At 41.5% G+C, this 16,440-nt stretch overlaps 1 protein-coding gene across 6 annotated transcripts in view; it reads left to right on the top strand.

Moving 5' to 3' along the window:
• ptprua (protein tyrosine phosphatase receptor type Ua) overlaps positions 1-16,440 on the top strand; it is a 170,087-nt gene that overhangs the window by 93,609 nt on the left and 60,038 nt on the right. For all 6 annotated transcript variants that reach the window (XM_047332192.1, XM_047332191.1, XM_047332190.1 and 3 more), the window contains exons 4-7: positions 3,601-3,682; positions 7,250-7,365; positions 11,539-11,710; positions 13,409-13,702. In XM_047332192.1, the coding sequence (XP_047188148.1) occupies positions 3,601-3,682; positions 7,250-7,365; positions 11,539-11,710; positions 13,409-13,702 (664 nt within the window). The remainder of the gene's footprint in view (positions 1-3,600; positions 3,683-7,249; positions 7,366-11,538; positions 11,711-13,408; positions 13,703-16,440) is intronic.

Here is a 16,440-nt window from a genome sequence, read left to right as displayed (position 1 = left end):
AGCGTGGCTGCAGTGGTCAGAAGCTGTTCAGGCCGGTGATGGTGCAGAAATTCATGATCCGTTTGACCTTTTACAAAAAATGACTTTTTTAGAAGAAAATAGTGTCTCAAGAGAGTGTTACTTCTTATTCTGAGGGGGCTGTAGCATATTTCGATATTTCTTCTTTCGTCTTTCACAGAGCTAAACAGATTCTGATGATAACTAGTTTTATTATAGTTGTGAATTAATATCTGTGTATGAAACATACAACACATAGAATGAATTTAAAAATGCAAGAAACATTCCTGATCACAGTCTTATGGCAATATAACCTTTTAGCCAAGGGGCCAACTCTGAGGCTGAGAAATGAAGTCTATGCGGAAGTGCTATGAACTGCAGTTCACTAGATGCCCGCTTGAGACTGGATTCAGAAAGGAGCAAATCCCCATAGAGCCCCATGTTAAAATGCCCAACTTTACAGCAAAACAACAAAAAAACGTTTTTGGTCCCAATGGCTAATCCCCCCTTCGTGACAACTGTGCTCGGGGGGGGGGGGGGGGTTAATAACTCGGCCATTTCTATGATATTAAAGTTTGAAATTCTGCATAATTAGGGGCGTGGTTACTTGAGTGACAGGTGATGTCGCTGTTTGCTCGTCGCTCGGTGGCAGCTAGCCGCTGGGCAGCGCTAGGTGTCACCAGGGCTAATCCCCGGTCATTGAACGGGACTTCTCGACCGCGGTGTCGGAGCCCTGCGGAGAACATTTCAAGCTACTACTGGAAGTCGTCCCAACAGAGAAGTCCAGGAAGCTTGCGCTCCTGTTGTTTCGGTAAGTTAAATGATGGTGTTGTTCTGTGTTTGCAGTCATTAGCGGGTGTCGGTGTCTGCGCTCGGTACCCGCTTGTTAGCTTAACTCGCTAAAGTGCTCATTAGCCAGCTAGCCTGGGGTTAGCCTCGAGCGAGACTCCGGCTCTGCTGATGAGGCGAGCGGGATCAACACAACACGACACCGACATGAGCGTGTGGATGGTAAATATGGTCCACCACGTTAAATACAAGCAATGCAATGTTAACGTGAAATGAATGCAACTGTCAAGGTGCATTAAGGTGTTTGTAATGTAGTGTTCATGTCACATATCAGACTTGTTTCAGAAGATACCGTTAACGTAGAGGATGCGCTGTGTTCTCGGTTATTGCGCATGTACGGTAACTTAAAAGGAAACAGAAGAACACAAGAAGTGTGATTCATATGTTTTACTAAAACCGACACGATAGATAATTAGGATGCAGAAACAGACTTGTTGTGATCGCCTGTGACGAGGTTTGTCTGTGTAGTTTTCTTCCAGATGATCCAGACAGACTGGACCAGTGGAAAGTCAACATGAGGCTCATCCCTTCAGCACTGACCCCAGGTCCACATATGGTTGGTGAATAACTTAATGGTCACATGAGAACAGAACATGATCTTACAGTGCCCGTAAGCTTTGATAACAATTAAATATTCTATACATACTGTACTGTACATTCACTGTGTTGGTAGAACTCTGTTAAATCTAAAACTACATTCAAATACAGTTGAATATCTACAGAACACAAGCACACTTTATTTACAAACTTGTCATACTATTTTTTATTTGTCAAAAAAATAAACATAGACAATAGACACATTATCGTTGTTATTAGGGAAGGACCTGCCTGAAGGACTCCACTGTGCAGACCATGTTCTCGGATGAATCATTGGTTCTTCTTTTAAAATATATTTAAATCACACAAACCTGTTATTGTCCTGAGTTATTTGTCAATTAATAGTCAGATTTGAATGTGAAATCTCACATATTCAGTCAGTATTAAAGACAAAAATAGTTAAAATATAGACATAATTTATGAGCCAGAACCAGAAGTTATAGATTAACTCTCAGATTTATTTCTAGTGAAGGTACAAAACATAAAAAGGTGGACAATATTAAAATTAAAGAATAGAGGTAGAGGAAGACCAGAGGTAATAATTGTTGGTATTTTTTATCAACCATGACGAACATAAAAATAAACTCAACATTGTCCATGAAAGTCAGAGATGTGTTTAGACTTAACAAAGTGTGTCCTGAAGGCCAAATTCAATAGCAGTGACACTGCCACCTGTAGCAGTTCCAGGTCCCCTTCACAAGGTGCTGGAGGTGAGTCTGCTGCAGGTCGTCTTCATGTTGACCAGCCTGATGCTACTGACCTCCCTCAGGTTGTCGTCACCACAGTGGATGATGAGGACGTCAGCTGCTGCTCTTCCTCACGAAGTGGAAACAGAGTGGAGAAGGCTTTTCCACCACAGTTCACAAGCCAAACAAAGCTTGCCAAGGTCTGCAGCTCTCTGGACACCTCGACGGACAAACTCATCACCACGTCCGCATTGTGACTGTAGGATTAAAATTAATAAATGAGTGTGATAAATGCTATAGATAATTAAAAATGTGAAGTCCACTAAAGAGTGTAGCTCACATTTTATGTTGACAACACTGTTTTCTCACATCTGTAGGATGAAATGGAACTGAAGAGCTACATCTCAGAATATAGATGACAGTCTCTAATACTTTATATTTAGACAGACTATATAACTGTAAAGTCAAAGCAGCCACGATAGTACTGGTTTGTTTTGTGCAGCTAGTGGAAGCATCACAGGTGAACTGAACAACCAATGTGCTGAAAGTAATAAACATCTTGTAACAAATATAAAAGTGCCTTTCTTACAGTCATATTCAAAGTGGTAATCTGGTACAGTAATGTCTATAGCAGTACAGGTAAGGTAGACTACCAAGGACTAATGTCAGTGTAAAAACTTGATCTGTGCACTGTTTACAACTGTGGTGTGGGGAATTATAGTTTTTATATTTTCTTGTTTGGTGTATGTGTATGTGCCTTAAGGCCAAAATAAATAAATAAAAGACAAGCCAGTTTTAATACAACATTTACTGTATGCCAAGAACACTAACCATCACATTTTAACTTCTGTTTAGTTAACGTTTAATTGATTTAATTTATCAGAATCAAAATATACTGGTGCAAATTACCACTAATACAATTTTTTTAGAAAAGTAATATTTAAGACTATTATAATTTCAGTAACAAATATTTATTTCAAATGTTGTTTTATAGTTCTAGTGTTTCTTACCACATGTAACAGCGCATGTTACCGCGGTCAGTACCGACCCGGTGCAGCCTCGGGGCCTCGGCGCTAGCCGGCTCGCACTTAGCCTAGCTTATTAGCTTAGCTCCTTAGCGTCAACTAACTGGGAAGCTTCGACGTATGTGTGCGCGTTTCAGTGACCGGTCTGCATTTGGCCCACCTCTATGTCCATATTTGGATTAGCCGGGTAAGGGAGGAGTCAAACCCTGCCAACATGGCGACGGCCGAGCCGCTGCGGAACCGCCCACTTTGGGCTTCAAAACCGGCCTGCAGAAACCAATGGGTGACGTCACGGACGCTACGTCCATGTTTATATACGGTCTATGCTCTTACCCCAAGGGATTAACTTTCCACTCTTTGCAGACCTTTGGGACCCATCCCCCTTAATTGCCGACACTGTCGATTTGCTTGCCACTCAACATCTTAATGGTCCACTGTCCCCACAGGTCGTCTTTGAAGCAACTGTATCCGAGGGGCGACAGGGCTACATTGCCTTGGACGACATCGTGCTGCTCAATTACCCCTGTTGTAAGTAAGCCACTCTTGCAACACTTACAGCCCACTGTACATGCGGACCTCGACTAGAGCTCGGGAAGCCCCGGCCCCCGAAGCTCAACAGTCTCCACGCGGTGATCGGAGACTGAAGAAGTTCCTCTGATAGGGGGAGCACATACAGTATACCTGGCACCCGTCCGGGTGTCAGAGCCACAATGACACAGCGGGAAGCTTCTCTTTTGTGCAGGAAGAATGGCTGACCTTTCCATCTGATTGCCATGCTCCCGGCTGAGTGCTTTTGCAGCCAACGCTGTGTTACAGTCAGGAATTGGAGCGCTAGTTGCTGTGTTTTGATCCTCTCTGCTAGTGGTTAGTCATTACTGGGATATCAGAGTGTTGGTAATGTTACATGATGCTCCGTTCCGTTACATTTACTGTTATCCCCTTCTTTTACACAGGCTGTTTGCAGATGTTGTGTTCCTATCATAAAAGACAATTTTCTTTCACTGCTGTGCCGTTCCCAACATGATTAGCTCTATTCGACCTCTTAGACAAAAGTGACTCGCTATGCCTGGAAGAAGAAAAGCTCAACGGACACATGCCGGTTTCCAGAACGAGGACACATTGAGCCAGAAAAAGCAAACAATATGATGCACCTGAAAACTGCATGGGTTATTATTGCCTTTTAATGAAATACTAGGTGCACCTGTTAATATTATCAATAACATTTACTCAAACAAACACAAAGTACAGGCTTCTGAATGCATACTTGCACAATCACGTATTGTTTCATATGAGCCGGCGTAGCTGCAAGAGCAGTCCCCCCAACCAACCCTTAAAAACACACACACACACACACACACACACACACACACACACACACACACACACACACACACACACACACACACACACACACACACACACACGTGAGCATTGGTAAGCCGGCATAGACTCCCCCACAGGCAACAAAAATAATGGTATGCCTCCTTAGGAAAGATTCAAGTCAAAGGCAACTGCTATTCAGTTTGCATTCCCACTCATTTGACATTGGTGTTGTTTTCCACTGGAGCCCACTTCTTTATTCCGATCACGTGTTTCGGTCAAGACCAGTCTCTCCTGCGACGAGAATAAGAGGCAGCATCGCTAATTTAAAGGACCAACATCGCAGACAGACAGAATATGTTTGAGACTCAAATTACCTTGCCTCTGTTTACGTTTAGTGCCATTAATTAAGGCTAGACAGGCTTCATATGGGCTTTTAGATTTTAAATTTAAATTTTTCTCAGTAACTATTAGGGCCGTTGCCTCACTGCCAGACAGGTAAAATGTGGATTTTATGCTTAGTGTTTTCAGCAAAACACAAATTGCTCTGTTTGCATGCTAATATTTGCTTGTGTAACTATTTAATGTAGCTACAAAATGTATATCTATTATTGTCGTACAGGGTTATTGATGGTTCAGACATTGTTGAGAGACATAGACTGGTCATGGAAATTTGGTTTCATTGTTTTTAATATATTAGTATAAAATAACATAACCATTAGCTGTGGTAAAAAAAGGAACACATACAGTATACTCAAACTCTGTTTAGTTAAACATTTGTAATAAACACATGAAATGACAGATGTCAGAGGGTTTTAATATTCCAAACAGATACAGTGAAAAACCACAACACACATTTTAATCCAGGTAATTCATTTGGATGGCGACAGTACCACTTCCAAGCAGTTGCTAAAAGGTAAACCTATTCTTACAGGTTATACCTGATGCTTCGTAGCCTCCTTAGCATTGAGTGCATTTTCACCACATACGCTTTGACTTGTCTTAGCAGGAGAAGCACAGGCGTAAATAACAGTTATCAACCAACCATTAACCACATCCATTTAGCTGCTTCAGTTTCAGGATCCCGGTGTTGTGCATGTTGGCTCACTGTCACACTGTCATGGGTTACTGGAACACACAAAGAAAACAGTGGCAACGTTATTAGTTGCACCTCTGCTTTGCCTATTATGACAAGTCAAAATATCTGCTGTGAAACATTTTTAATCGCTTTGAGATACTTATAATATGTATATAATAATATTATTATATGCTTTATTTTTGAAGCATAAGAATCAGATATTTTTGAGAGCTTCATGGGGAGTTGATTAAAAAAAAAACCTAGTTCAAGTACAAAGGGTATGATGGCGTACCTTCTTAATAGCAGTGAAATTCCATTTTTCTCTGAGACAGTAAAACAAAAAGAAATAAAGATGACGTATTAATGAGAAATGAACATACTGGAAAACTGCCATCTTTGATTGTGATCTGTTACTTTGTTATTGATCAGAGCGGAGACGAAAATGAAAACCCATCTGGCGACAGAGGAGCAGAACCAGAAATAGAAGCCCAACAGAATCAGACTCGATCAGAAACAAATTTTACTTCATATGATTTCCAAACTAGTTTGCCGGATTTTGAGAATTATTAAGTCTGTGGAGAACAAGTTTTGAAAAACCAGGTTAACTTTTCTCCCCTTTAAAAAGGACCAGGTGAATTATAACTCGATGAGCTATACAGCATGAGCAGTATTTGTCTTCACCAAATTATGAAATTTAAAGTCCTGTCCCACCACTGTATTTTGGATTTATATGTTTTTATTTTTTATCTACACTAGCCCTTATGTAACATCACACTGTTGCAAACATTACATTACAATGACCGGAATCATTTTTGTATATTGGCGGGGAAGCAGGCAAAGAACGAGTCATTTATATTGATAAAATGTCCCCTGTTTTGCATTTCAACTTAAACTATTTCATATTTGAATAGATTATATCATAGTGTAATAAGCTGCCATGGAGACAAAAATATGAATTTGTTTGTGTTGTTGATAGGGCTTTAAGAGCAATTCAGACTAGATTCTGAGGTTGCCAGGTTTTCTTTCTGTGATCCTATAGCGAACACACTGTCAAACTGAATGGAGATTATGTGTTTGACATGGTGGATGTTAGCTTCAGAAAATGTCTTTCTTCATAGGTTATTTTGTGTCTTCTGCATTATGAGCTGGATTCTCTAAACCAAGCGGAATCTCTTGCTAACGGTTTGAGATGATTATACTTGGGGCCACGACATTTTCAGTTATGTTTTAGAAAATTCAGTAAGGTCATTGTGAATTATTTGGAAGAATGTTTTTTGTATGATCAAATGTTTATATGTTCATTATACATGACCGCACTTATACACTATGCATGCAAGCATGTTTGTGAGGGTGCATGTAGGTACAGTACTTAATGTGCAGCCTCTGAATAAATTAAATTCACATCTGGTGTTTAATATATTTAGACAGTGATGCTCAGCTCCACATGTGCCGCGTTCATCAGTGTGTGTGTGTGTGTGTGTGTGTGTGTGTGTGTGTGTGTGTGTGTGTGTTTGTGTGTGTGTGTGTGTGTGTTTTTGTGTGTGTGTGTGTGTGTGTGTGTGTGTGTGTGTGTGTGTGTGTGTGTGTGTGTGTGTGTGTGTGTGTGTGTGTGTGTGTGTGTGTGTGTGTGTGTGTGTGTGTGTGTGTGTGTGTGTGTGTGTGTGTGTGTGTGTGTGTGTGTGTGTCCCTTTCCACAGACAAGGTGCCTCATTTTTCTCGGCTGGGTGACGTGGAGGTGAATGCCGGGCAGAACGCCTCGTTCCAGTGTGTCGCCACAGGCAAAGTGTCTGAGACTGAGCCCTTCCTCCTGGAGGTGAGAAGGAGAGAGTGTGTATGAGGGTGTTTTTTTTCTTTCTTTTTTTGTAAAATGTATTATCTTAGCTTGAACAGCCAAGCCCACATTGAAAACACCTGGATAAGAGAGGAGGATTGGTGGCTGCCGACAGAAAAAAGCAACACAAAGTGAAAAACAAAGACATTTTACACGTTTGCCATTTAGCTGACAGTAGTTACATTTACATGCATGTCTTCTGGACTTGCTCACATTGAAGTATCATTAAAGCTGCTATTAGAATGAGCTTTCTGTACAGTGATGAAGTCAAAACCATGGGAATATAAAAAAGGTCCTAGTAGTAACAGAATTAGTATAATTCAAATGTACATGCCTAGTGCATGCATCAACCTAGGTGCATATTATTATCTTCATAATAAATAAAGGTGGTTGGTCATTTGAGCATGTCATGAAAGTCCCTCAGAGAGTGCGTGCTCATTATAGAAATGAGCATCATCCATGTTTGGTTCACATATATTGATCAAATTGAATTATGCAGAGAGAAGTTTTTTTTTAATGAATAAAAATCTAGCCTTGGGATCTTCAGTAACACTAATGGAATAGACTTGTGTGATATTGTCATTACACCTCTAGAAACAGTAGAGGTTGGACGCTGTGTCCACCGTGTCTCATTAAACCAATGTGTGTCCCATGTAAGAACACCATCTTAGCTTGTAGCTGCAATGAGCGTTTTGAATCGGCGTCCGCAAGGTGCGGCACTGCTGCCACGACCCACCGATTCACGGGTTGGATCATTACACAGCTAAATAGAGTTGTAGCTTAACATAAATGCAATGGTTAGCAATAAAAAAAACTATCACGACAAGCTTTGTTTATTTAACTAGAGCGGATAATCGGACGAGATGTTGATGTTGCTCCGGTACTGTTTTTTCCTCATTGATCTGTTCTCTGCCAATGAGGTGTGTCATTTTCGATAACTCCGATAAACTGCCGGGAAAATCTACCTCTGTGCTGTTTCCCTTGCTGTAGCCTTTGTTGTTGCCATGGTCACACAGAGCCACAGTGACAAGATGAAAAAAGTTAAAGCATCATAAAACTCTCTCCCCTCTGTCTGTGTGTGTGTTGACACCGGAAACAACTGAAGAGATTCTGTAGCCACCGCTCGCTTAGTCGGGTTTGTCGAACTTCATTGGAAGTACTGTGCCGAGCTCCACAGAGATCTGAACTTTTTCTGTTTACTCATAAAGTTGAGAATTTCTTGCACTTTTAACTGTAAGCTGCCTTTAAAAGTGGAGAAATACCGAGTGCTAAAACAGTTTTTCTTTCCAGAAACTACATTCCTGGATACTTAGGATCATCCATGAGTAGTTGTTTTGAAGAATTTCCTATTTCTCAGACTGGTGGGCGTCCCAAAACTTTGAGTCCAATATAATTCTTTTGAAAAAGAATTTGATTCTGATCATATAGTCTGATACAGGGAGGAAGATTTAAATGCACCATAAACCAAATAACATTACACCTTGGACCATGACCAATAATGATCGTCTGCTTCTCCACGACTCCTGTGATTAGAAAAGGGGGCGCACACCAGAGTTTTCCACCTGAAAGCCCTGGCAATATGTCTACAAGCCATTCCCACTGGGTTATTCTCCTGTGGGTCGACATGGCGGAACAGACCACAGAAGCTTTCACTCCTTTTGTCTGTTCAGCATAACTGATACCCTCGTTTCCAGTTTGTGTGGCCACATTTGCAAGAGTCCTCAAAAATACCAATCACAGCCAAGCTGCCTGGGGCTTGTGTTGCTGACTGAACCCCGACGGTGAAATCTACATTCTGTCAACAGCAACGTAAAGGGAAGTTCCTTTTAACATCATTTTACACCAGAGGACAAATTTACTGGTATTAAAGAGGACTTTTGTATTAAATGTGAATTTCAGTGTGTGCATAAAATAAGTCTGAGTGGAATCTGTATTGGGCTCAGACATAAAAAAAAAACACCTAGGGTGTGGAGTTTGAAAGATGTGCACATTTAGGGCTTGAATAGAAGATTTCAATGTTTTGCATATAGTTAAATACCCTTTATAAGGGACTACGAGTCAGGGTACCTCAGCTTCCGCTGAATTCATTTTGTCCAATTCCCCCAACTCTATGGGAGTACGACAAATCTCTGTTAATATCCCTACACTGAGTTGTGTTGGTGAAGAGCTGCATTCTCCTCGTCTGAGCTTGTAATTAACTTTACAGTAGTTGTTAAAGGAAATGGCAGCAATTATCCGAGGTGTTAGCATAATACCATTAACAGTCCTTGATTTAGTTAAATAATGCAGTAACTTAAGACTCAAAGTTTGTCTTCTTCTATGGTTTCGCGGGAAAATGTAGTCATTTGAGGGTTTGGAAGATGATTAAGCGTGCTCCCTGCTTTTTTTAGCTTCTAGATGGTGATGGCGTTTAGTTTACGAAAAGCCCCTAAAGTCATATCTCTCATGCAGCAACTTCAGTCTTCCTCGTCTGAGTGTGAGATAATATTAGTCTTCAAAAATCCATCCCTGAATGCCTCCGCTCTTCCTCTGGCCTTGAAGCCTGCACATCTAAGTGCTTTTGAAATTGTGGCAACAGGGAGAAGGCGCTTTGCAAATGAGATCTCAGTATACTTGGTGATCCATCCCCTGTGTTTCTGCCTGATTTTATATCAACCCCCTTCTCTGAACCGAAGCCTTTGAAGATCATCGGCATGTGAGAGAGACATTTCCAAAAAATACAATTTTCTCAGTTTTGAAATTTGTGGACGTAGCCACAAAAACATACACACACACACACACACACACACACACTCACAAAGATGCGAATAAACAATGCGAGGCTTGTTTTTTATAATTCGACAGTGAACTTCTCTGCCTGAGTCAGCTCTAACTTCAACTCCTCCCTCCTTTTTCTCATTGACAAAAAAAAAAGAAAAACAGAATGCGGTAACAGCAGAACATAGAGCTATATCACAAACCATTACCGCTTTCTGTTCCTCCATTTGTTGTTCGGGGGCCCGTTTGATCACCAGCACCGAGGCTGCTAATTGCTGCTTTCTCTTTCATCTCCTTGGCGCTGAGGAGGTCCTCTCCGGACCCGTCTGAAGCTGCTCTCCTACACTCTTCATTCTGTTTAGGTAGTCCAAATGAGTTCTTAGCATAAGGTCTCTTAATCAATTATAGCATCATATTTCCCTCCGCCGTCCTCTGGCCCAGATCGCAGATGTCTCTCATGCGCCTCTCAGATCTTTACATTTACATGTTCGGGATCCCAAACCCGAATTTCTTATTAATCGCAACGTGTTTCACGGCTCGCTGCCAGATGAGAATAGCAGGAGGCTTAGCAAACAGGAGCATTAAAAAAATGCATGAAAAGCCTGCAGGTGGATTAAAAAAAATATGTTAATGATAATATGCTGCACAGACTCCTTTGAATAGTTGCTTCAAACCTAAATACAAAGAAGTCTTGAGACAAAAAAGTTGGAAACAAGTTTTTTTCTTTTTAAGTCCATTGAGGTTATTTGAAAGAGGAGACCGATTATATTGATACCAAAGATAAAGGTAAAATGAGCTTTAATCTGTCTCCCTAGGCAGCAGTACCCCCCCACTGTACATCTAATTTCATATTTTTTAATAGCAGTGCATTTTTTTTTCTTCTCTCCCCTATCCTCCTAAACCAATTCTGAAATGCCGATGTCAACCCCACTTACTTGTGAAAAGCATGAGCAGGCGACAGTTTACATAATAATATGCTTATTCTGTGAGAGGGGCTGCGTATACCGTGGTGTAGCCTGCACCTGGAACAGCTCGCTGGGAGTGTTGTCTTCTGATTTCCTGTTCCACTGGTTGTGTGCCCGGAGCGCACACAACACATTAGCATGGCAAGAGATGAGGACATGTCAGCTAGGGCCCCCGTGCTGGGAACAACAACCCGGCAGGCCTGTGTCACCCGCCTCCGCCAGCACAAACACTATTGTTACCGGTGACATTTATCACAGACTTATTATCTTGCCCTCCCATGTGGCTAATTCCAGCCCTCCTTTGTCTTCCTGTCTGCCTCTCTGCCTGCCACCCACATTTAATACACTTGAATGGACTTCGGGTAGCTGTGTGGTCAGGCCGGTGTGCTCCTTCCTCATGTGCTGATCTTTCTCTCTGTGCCCTGGTTGCTAGCGGAGGAACGGTGTGCTGCTGGACACACCCTCGCTGTCACGGTTGAGCCACAAGCGGCTGATGGCCACTTTCCAGGTGGAGGCGCAACGCGGGGAGCAAGATCTCTATCGCTGCATCACCCTGTCCCCCAGAGGTGCTGCCGTCTCCAACTTTGGAGAACTCATTGTCAGAGGTGAGCCACATTAGGGAACACGTTCACATCCAGACCCACTGTCCATCTCTTATTTTTATTGTTATTGTTTTACCCTTTCATCAAATCCCACCAATAATAGGTGCTTAACAGTACAAAAAAATGCAAATGTATATAATACAAAGAAGTGAGGATTCAGATGAAATAATTATAATCATAATAAATTGAAATCGATTAAGAGTGCTAAACTAAAAAGATGTGTTTAAGAGTTCTTTTAAAGACATCCTCCGCGTATTTGGCAGGCTGCTCCAGATGCAATGACCATAAACACTAAATGCTGCTTCCCCGTCTTTCCTTATCCTCTTCCTGGGAGCAACTAAAAGGCCAGTGTGAGAGGACCTAAGTGATCTGGAGGGAGTGTACAGTACAAGCAAGTCAGACAAGTAGCAAACACAAGTTCATTGAGTGATTTTAACACCAATACAAGGATTTTACAATCTATTTTTTACAACTGACAGTCGATAAATTTAAGTAAAACCTTGTTCTTCTCTTTGGTAATTTTCATGGACCTATGTGACTTCCAAGCAATGCTTTGAACCCGTTTGTCAACATGGCTGATGTCATTTCTGGACGATAATGAAATGTACAGTTGTCCGCCAGCTTAACAGAAATTAATTCCATTTAAATTTTTGTTCTCCTATGATATTACCCAGTGGCAGCATATAGACACTGCACAACACAGGTCCTGGAACGGAGCCTTGAGGAACCCCACATGCTAGTGTTAGTCGAGGAGAAAGAAGATAAAATGTATTCACATTAACAGCCAGCGGTCATTCTGCTAACAAGATAAAACAATTTGACGGAAACATCAGAGGATATGCTGAGAATATATTATTATTATTATTATTAGAAATATTAGAGATAAATGGCTAAAATTTATTTATTACGAAATACAAAATAATCTTACTCCAAGGTCAGAATCCACCAGCTAATTCCACCATTAGCATTTTACCAAGCGACAGTAGTGGGCTATAGACCATTACATGAAACTAAATTTCATTGTTCATTATTATTTTCCATTTATTTTTCATTATGATTCCCTAAGACACCATTTGTGAGTTAGCGACTTCACCTTGCTCCGCTTTATATCCTTAGCGTAGCTAAACACTGTCTCCTCCATACTTCGTGCACAGACACTTATAGCTCTGTCTCTGCAAGAAAGCTAATGAGCCTGTTTTTACGAATACAGAATCATAAACCCCTCAATTTTGAAATGAAAATGACAATGTATAAATAGTAAGGGTCAAATTGTCCACCAAGACCGACTTCATTTTTATGTGCAGACAGGGAAATTCATTTTGTAATTGTTCATGCAAATAAGCTCTTATTCGTCAGCGTCAGAGTGAACATTAAGACTTGCAGCGTTCAAGAGTCTCTCTCTCTCTCAATATCCGCATGTGATTAAAAGACCTTTATGACTCTGTGCTCTAGCAGAGCAGAAATAATGTTATTGTAACTATAAAACAAAAAAGAGACAGTCCATGACAGGAATCCTTGACTTCTCCTTTGCTCTCTTGATGTGGTTGTTTTCTGCTGAAAATGGCAGTTTTATTGTTTTTCATCAGTTTTCCAAGGACAGATTTTCATTTTGTTTCCAAGTAATATCTCTTATAAACAAGTGCCAAATTCTTAAGCCTAATAGGATTATACATTAGGTATGTAATGACATCTTTATTGCAGTGCCCCCGACACCGATCGCACCGCCTCAGCTCCTGCGGGCAGGGCCTACCTATCTCATCATCCAGCTCAACACTAACTCCATCGTGGGAGACGGACCCGTCATCCGGCGGGAAATCCAGTACCGAGCCAGCCAGTCCATGTGGACGGAGACGCACGGTGTGGGCTCACTTACCTACAAGGTTTGGCATTTGGAGCCCGACACAGAGTACCGCATCAGCGTCCTGCTCACCCGGCCTGGGGAGGGGGGCACCGGGGCACCTGGGCCGCCTCTGATCAGCAGGACCAAGTGTGCAGGTGAGTCAGATCAAGCACTGAATCATCTTCAATGGCAGTGGAGCAAATCTGAGCTTTGGTGGCAGACACAGAGACAGAGCTACATCTCATTGGTTGGGAATAAACCTCAGTGGGAGAGACTTTAATAGCTTTTTTTTTATTATAGCCTAGTGAAAAAAAGGCAGGAGAGGAGGAAGCAAATATTGGAAAGTCTACAGTTTTAATTTTATCCACACTAAGCTCCACCCACCCCTGCACTGATGTTTACCTCAGTCACTTTAAATATCTTTGCCTCTCTAAGAAACACTGCTAAGACTTGAAAGTACTGTTATGATTCAAAGACTCTAATATAGCTAAAACAGAAAAAAAAGCTTGACGCGAATTCTCAAAAGTCCAACAGACAAGCAAATTTACAATAATATGAATTGAGAAGCTGGAAATACTGAATTAAATTTCTAATTGATAGCTGACTTGACCTATTGAGCCCGATAAACACAGTTTGCATCAAATCCTGCACCTCGACTCGTTAAGACTCATAACTCAGTCTAAATGAAGCACAAGGGGCATCATCTGAACGCTGCGGGGATCAGCACTACTTACTGTTAATGAAAAACAGTCCCTGTTGTCTGCACATCCATGATTAATGTGCAAACAGGAACATGAAAAGCAAATGGCTGCAAAACTAATGACATTCACACCATCCTCCGTTGTAGTTCGTGTAAGGGCTAATTAGCATTACTTTTTCACGGTGCTAACATGGTAAATTAAGATATAGATTGTCCTAAACATAACACTTTCTTACTGTCATGTATGTAATTGTTTGCATTGTAACTGTGAGCACAGAGGCTCGTCCTATATCCCTGTCGCAATCTCCTGTTCCTATTCGCAAATAAGTATGAGTTGAAAACCTGAAGGAAAAAAAATAGAATTATAAACATTTATTTTTTTATTTAAATGAATAAATTAGTTACACTAAATGTAACAATATGTGGCATTTCTAATTATCAAAAAATCTATTTTTTGATAATTGATTGACTAATTTATTGGTCAGTGGATTAATCGTTGTCAACCATGAATTACACATGATATATGACTGTGACTAAAATGTGAGAGTTTTCTAACCCCTAGATAGAAAGTGTCATGAGAGCCATTGAGAACAAGAGATATGTTTGTTGGAATCACAGCACATTGGCTGTGTGACGGTTCCTGTTCATCCTGGTTTTGTCTTAGTAAAAGCAAAAACAAATGCAGATCGGATTTCCATGAAACTCCAAAAAAGATACTGTAGATAGATTTTGGTGAGAATACAAGAAAAAGTCTTTAACGTTGCAATGGTGTTTTTTTGTTTGTTTTTTGTCATTTTCACAAATTCCCAGGAATCAATGCGTGCAAAAAAATCATGCATAATTAGCGGACTGATATCTGCGTGTGTTTACTTTGGTGCAACCAAATCTGTGGATACATCCAATCTATATGGATGTATGCTTTTAAGCAATGCCATGCAAGCAGAGGGCAGGGTCTTCCCACAACCTCTCATCTGTGCCTTAACAGCAAGTGCCAGTTATCTGCTTGAGAAAAGGCGCCCTGTCAATCAGTCAAGCAAGCGGCGTGGTGCTCTCACGTCACCTGCCACCCTCTTTGATCCGCTCTCGTCTGTGTCTTCCACTCGCCAACCTCCTGTAGCCTCCCACTACTCCGATCTGAGGCCTCATCCCTGGGGGGAAAAAGCAGCAGACAGCAGGCCCGGATGTGACACAGAAGTCTGGACAAATTCCTAATGTGTCACTGAGAGCCATTTTATTTAACAGTGACACTGTTCCTTTTGGGGGGCAGTCACTGAGCGTGACATTCTATACTTAACTGGTCCAGAGTTTTTTCGCTCCCACGGTGCCAATGTCGAGGGTGGCCAGCCGCACACGGCTCCAGTTCAGATGCCAGACGAACAACGAGTCCTCGGCATGAGTGCAAATGTGCCGTTCAAGTACTGTAGCGGTAGCGCTTGCTGTCCTTCTCCCGAAAGACACTTTACATAATAGTAGTTTCTTTTTCTGATGGCAGGATTGTGTAGTGAACACTGCTTTCAGCCCAGCAGTCTGAAGGTCTTGATGTTCTTAAAATGAAGGGGCCTGTCTAATCCTGGATTGACTTGGTGGTGGCACATGTGTCCAACCCAATGCAGAACCTTGTACATGCCTCCAAGAGGAGAACCTGACGGAAAGAGTGAGCTGTTTTTCTGCAATTTTTCCATTTCGGTGATACTACAAACATGCAGGATTGGAGACACACAAAAGATATCCAGTGCATGTAGTTCTCAAAGAGCTTTTTTTGTACCAGCTCTTTAGTGCGGCCATTCAGGAACAATTGTAAGCCTTTCTGCCTTTAGACCTAGTCGAACAAAAATGACAAAAATGCAGGTTCATGTCAGGAACACTCTTCACAGTACGAGTGTATTGCTGTGTCATTGTGGCTGTGAATTATCATTCCATAAACAGTTTATTTAAACTCTGGTCCTATTTTTGTAGGTTTCACAAAGCCTCTCAGCTGCACAGGGGCTCTGCGCACGCAGCATTTGTGAGTGCAATGCGAGATTTATAGTAACATTCCAGGATGCCCAATTTCGGTTTGACCTCGAAAACAAGGTGGCCTCGATCATCTAAACTGATGGTCTGTTTACAACCTGTCTGATTTATTTGGTTTATTGCCTTGTCAGACTTTGTTGTGGCAATATCGCCGCGTTCCCAGCAGATCTCAGCGGTTAC

Source organism: Scophthalmus maximus, chromosome 5 (genome assembly GCF_022379125.1).
Source record: "Scophthalmus maximus strain ysfricsl-2021 chromosome 5, ASM2237912v1, whole genome shotgun sequence".
NCBI classification, from domain to species: domain Eukaryota; kingdom Metazoa; phylum Chordata; class Actinopteri; order Pleuronectiformes; family Scophthalmidae; genus Scophthalmus; species Scophthalmus maximus.
This window is presented reverse-complemented; position numbering and strand designations above follow the sequence as displayed.